The 5,247-nt window shown below is 29.6% G+C and overlaps 1 protein-coding gene across 1 annotated transcript; it reads right to left on the bottom strand.

Moving 5' to 3' along the window:
• On the bottom strand, positions 3,427–4,371 carry LOC109343888 (ethylene-responsive transcription factor RAP2-1-like). Its single transcript, XM_019582396.1, has one exon. The coding sequence runs from the start codon at positions 4,178–4,180 to the stop codon at positions 3,671–3,673; it is 510 nt and encodes a 169-aa protein (XP_019437941.1). The 5' UTR covers positions 4,181–4,371; the 3' UTR covers positions 3,427–3,670.

Genomic DNA, 5,247 nt, shown 5'->3' with positions numbered 1-5,247 from the left:
TAACGATAAGGATTTTTAGTTGAAGTTAACAAAATCCTAAAAACTTCACTAAGCTCCGTCGTGAAAATTTGTCCATCCAGAATAGTTGGAAGCAAAAGAAAAACATGAAAACTTAGTTTGATTTTCATTTTCGTATTCTACCATATAAATATTTGAATCAGTTATATATGTATAGTTTGTCAACATGTGAGTAGGACCAACTCAAGATGATATATATATATATATATATATATATATAAAAGGTGATTATATAAGAGTTTTTTCACACTATCAGTACATCATTCATTATTCATATTTAATTATCATTAGTGCATGATGTTACTACTCTGACTGTGTATAAATTTTTACAAAAACATTGTATAGATAATACACTCATAGCCGAGAACAATACCGATTGAGAAGCATGACTAGTTAAATTCAGCAGTGGGCAGTTTCCAGCAGCGACACAAAACAAATTGGACAATGAATCCGTGAAGACTCATTCCTATGCTTAGGACCATTTTCTGCCAATTCATCACAACCTGTCTCGTACAATTTTGTTTTTGTGTGTTGATTTTGTTGAGGAGTTAGTAAGTGATTATTATTATGTTTGGATTTTTTTTAATTGAGGATTTTAAAAGTAAAGTATCTAGATCCATGAAACTAACATTCACTTAAACATGTAATTATTAATAAGGATATATGGGTATTGTTAATGTATTAAAATAACACTAGTAGTTGGTAGTTGCTTAAGTGATGAAAGTTTGATTCTTTTAAACGAAGTTTTGGTGATGCATTATTAGGTATAAAAACATAATTATGAGAGCTTCTCTTCTTCCACACTACTAATTGGAATCAACTCGATTCTCAAATGATGAGATTTTGAACAAAATAAATGTTGTTGGTGTAATAATAATTATTAAATTAGGCGGATACTTTTTATAATCGCCATGGAAATGTAATAATATATTATTAAATTAGTAGGATATTTTTTACAATCGACATGAAAATATATATTATTAAATTAGTAGGATATGTTTAAGAGTTATTATTTCATATAATTTTCCATTAATGAATTTTGAAAAACAACCAATTGAAGCCTGAGTATTGAAATCTTAGAGATTATATTTTTTTGCTTTTGGAAATTTAAGGAGAAAATTTTGGGTCAAAAATAAACTTTTGCGTTCTATATAGGGGTGATCACTGAAACACATTGTAGCCAAAAACTTCAGAAAACATTGTCTTATATAACTTCAGTTCACTTTGAATATAAAGATAAAAATGAAAGGAATTATATCGCAGACAGCTTATGTGAGAAACTATGTTTCTATCAAATGTGTTTAACCTTTGGTCAATAAAATTTGACTAATTAATCATTAAAATAATAATTTAAAATTACAATTCGTAAATTTTGATAGGTTGTACCAGTGAGACTCCTCTCCATGTCAAAAACCAAAGAAAATGTAATATGTTTTTACATTTATACTCTTATGTTTATTATGATAATTAAACTAAAGGGAAAAATTGCATTTGCCTCTCCATCAATGGAGATGAGCTACAAATTGTATAAATTCTACTCAGTTTATATCTAGTCAATAATATTAATTAATTCACCAAAATAATCTCTTACCAAGTTACATGAAAGGTAGTAAAAGAAATTATTATTCACTGGACTTTGTAATTTTATCCAGGGAATATGCTTGAGCAATGATTGGAATGCCCTTGGCTACAGCCACACAAGACGCAGCCCAACCTAACATCACACGTTTTGTTTTTTTTAGGTTTTCTTAATATCAATTCTTTTTTTTATCGACAATTATTACTATGTTAATATTTTGTTATAGATGAGACTTCACTCTTGTTTTTTTACTCTAATGTTAAATTATTTTATAACCTTTTTTTAATAATGAGATTCAAATTTACAACCTCAAATTCCTTAGCACTAAAGATAAACAACTAAAAATTAAATAAAATATTAAAATTTTATGAACCATTAATGTTTTATTTCCTTTTTTTAACTCTTTATTCTGTGTTAACAAAACTCTTTTTCCTTCCTCTTTACACTAGAATCTAAATATAATTTTCACGTAAGCCATCATTTTTTCTTCTTCCTGGAACATAAATATCTGATGGGTTTGGATAAGAATAAAGAGGACACATCATTCACATGCTAAGTCATTGTCATGTGGAGCATACAAAAAATATTATTAACATCAAATTTGTGGTATGCTTCTGTGTCGACCAAAGTGAAAAAATAATAATACAGAAATAACATTACAAAACCCAAAAGAAATAAAAACAAAGAAGCCCCACTCTTACGATGTTTATCAAACTCCGGTAAACAAAGCTATCGCAAACTCCAACTTTCCCACGACGGTGACAACTCACAACCCTTCCTTGAGATCGATCTCCACTGTCCTCCGCCTCTCTTCGTCGTGATCATTAGTGACACATGTTATTTTTTCACGAGTGAGAGGATTAGTATGAGAATTTAGTAGGAAAGTATATTATTTTCGTTATAGGAAAGTTCGTAAAAATTATTACATATTAATTTATTTTTGTGGTGTATGTAAGGTTGTGAATTGTGATGAGTAACTGCTTATTTAGGTGTTCAAGTCTTATCTTCTTATCCACTTGTTCCTACAATTCCATCCGCAACTCAAACATTATTGTTTGTTTGTTTTTAAGTACAATGATGATGCTTTGTTGGGCCACTGCGTTTCCTAACTTCATATCCACACTCACATATTTTACTCAAGAATTGCATTTCACATATTTCCCACAACTAGATGGGTGTCTGCCTTGTATACTGCGAATATAAGTAGTCTTAACTTGGTGAGATTGAAGGTTTAAAGAACAAAATGATAAAATAACAAAGTTGAATATTCCAGTCACACCTAATATAAATATTTACATTAACCTATCAAAAAATATTGGGTTGCCTTTGATGATGGGATAGTCAAATAAAGAACAAAGAGAATAAAACTTAGGATTATTTGTAACAACTAGAATGGTTAAAAATTTTGCACTACTAGAAGTTGAACATTTAATCTTTTAGTCTATACTACTAGACCAATGTCATAAATATGGATAATTTGGAGGATCATGCAAGGCAACCGACCCACTGACATGGAGGTTTGGCAGTCAGCTAGTTATTTACTACACATTAGAACGAGAATAAAGTATATCTTGATATAAAGAGATAAATATCACATCATTATGAGTAAAATCATGATATATGTCATGTTTCATCATTTTCTATAAAAATATTTTTAAAATTAAACAAAATAATACAGATATCATACTTTGACACATTATCACACCTGACTAACTGATAATTATTAAACGCCACAGAGAATATACTGTCTGCTGCTACTAGTAAACATGAAAATTGATAATTAATATAGAAAGAGATAAATTAAAATAAGAAAATTCTACAAATAAAGCATGAACAGGAATGAAGATAGTATAAAAACATTAAGAAGAAACAATAAGATTAGTAAGGGACACTTGCAATCCCCACCTCAAGTACAAATTTTTCGATGGTGAATGATAGATCTATACCATTAATTCATTAACACATAATTAATGATACATGTGTGTCAACTTTTGATTTGTTTGTACCATCCAATAATTTCTTAATTACACACCATACAAGATAAACTCTATAGAGAAATATTGAGAGATTAATCTAAATATCAAGGTCAAATGATGAATCTTCATCTGGTTTTGGATACTCATTCAAGTCTGGTTTCTCATATTTGATTTGATTTGAAGCTGATTGAGACGAAGCCTGAAGAAGAAGAGCATCAACCCTAGCACCAACTTGTGTAGCTTTTTTCCGTATTGAATCCGTTGACATGTCACCTTGTTGAACCAAAACGTTGTCGTTTTGATCTTGGAACAATAGGTCAGGGAAGTTGAGCCGAGCAGAAGGACCTCTCAGGTAGAACACGGCGGTGTCGTAGGCGCGTGCGGCGGCGATAGGGGTTGTGTAAGAACCTAACCAAATTCTTGACCTTTTGTTTGGTTCTCTAATTTCAGCAACCCACTTTCCCCATTTCCTCATCCTTATTCCTCTATATGGCTTATCTTGATGTTGTTTCTTGCGTTTCTCTGTAGAAGAAGGTGAATTTCTGCTTCTGCTATTGGTTCTTGTGATGGTGGAATCTGTGGAACAACACTCTCTTTCTTCTTCCATGGTTTTATCTATCTCAACAGGTCAACTCAGAAACTAAGCTATAAAGTATAAACTAAACTAGCTAGATATATAGAACTATATCTATATATGATATAAATATATAGATATAGTTAGATGCGAACTGCAACAAAAACCACAGGGAGATTCTGTTGATATACTTATATTACTTCCTCCCTAAACTAGGTTGCTGTTGTATTCGTTTCTATTTATATAATAAATGTAACAAGAATAAATAATGGGAAAGTCATATAATACAATTGTGAATTGACTTTTAAATTTTATATTTCTCTTTTATCATCTTAAAAATTAAACTCACAAACAAAGTCTAAGAAACTTAATTTTCACAATAGACTTACCTTTATTCAGTTCCCCTCTCTTATATTTGTGTAAAGTTTGTTTTTTATATTTATATGATAGAAAATTTCATTCTATTAATGTAACCAGAGTCGTTGAACACAAATATGAGTTTCAACTCATACTTCACTTAAAGATGTCAAGTGTGATTAATTAATAGGTTAGAGAATGAATTATGTCCTATGATTATTAAAATTAAGGTTGGACTTTTCTGATGTGGGTTTAATATATATTTTTTAACAACTCGTATGGTAATGAATTTGACTAAAAATTAAGCATATATACATTTTGATAACTTAAGTATACAATTTTCCAATTGATAAAAATATATTATACAATATAATATGTCTTGGAAAAGGGGGTGGTGAAGTGAAGGAATGAGTTCCCACTTGGCTTCTAGTCTGTCGTGTGGTAGGGCTGCCACGTTGAGCTTTCTTTAAGATAAATCCAAAAATGGCCGACACATTCCATTATTCCTATTAAAATAATGAGAATAAAGTATCTTATAATATAAGTAGATAGATTATTCAATCAAGTCATTAAAATGTGTTTTATTTAATTATATTTTACAAAATATTTTTAAAGTAAACGAAATAGTACACATGTTATATTTTTATTGATGAGAGAAAAAATTATCTTCCAGCATAAGGATATATTCTATTTTCTAAAAAAAATATGTTTTACTAAATTATGTCTCATAAACTCTATTAATA

This window comes from Lupinus angustifolius, chromosome LG03 (assembly GCF_001865875.1).
Source record: "Lupinus angustifolius cultivar Tanjil chromosome LG03, LupAngTanjil_v1.0, whole genome shotgun sequence".
Lineage (NCBI taxonomy): Eukaryota > Viridiplantae > Streptophyta > Magnoliopsida > Fabales > Fabaceae > Lupinus > Lupinus angustifolius.
Note: the sequence above shows the minus strand (reverse complement) of the source record. Positions and strands in the feature narration are given on the sequence as shown.

What these genes read in the sequence shown, in the direction of transcription:
- LOC109343888 (XM_019582396.1), bottom strand. Translation starts at nt 4,180, where the DNA reads ATGGAAGAAGAAAGAGAGTGTTGTTCCACAGATTCCACCATCACAAGA.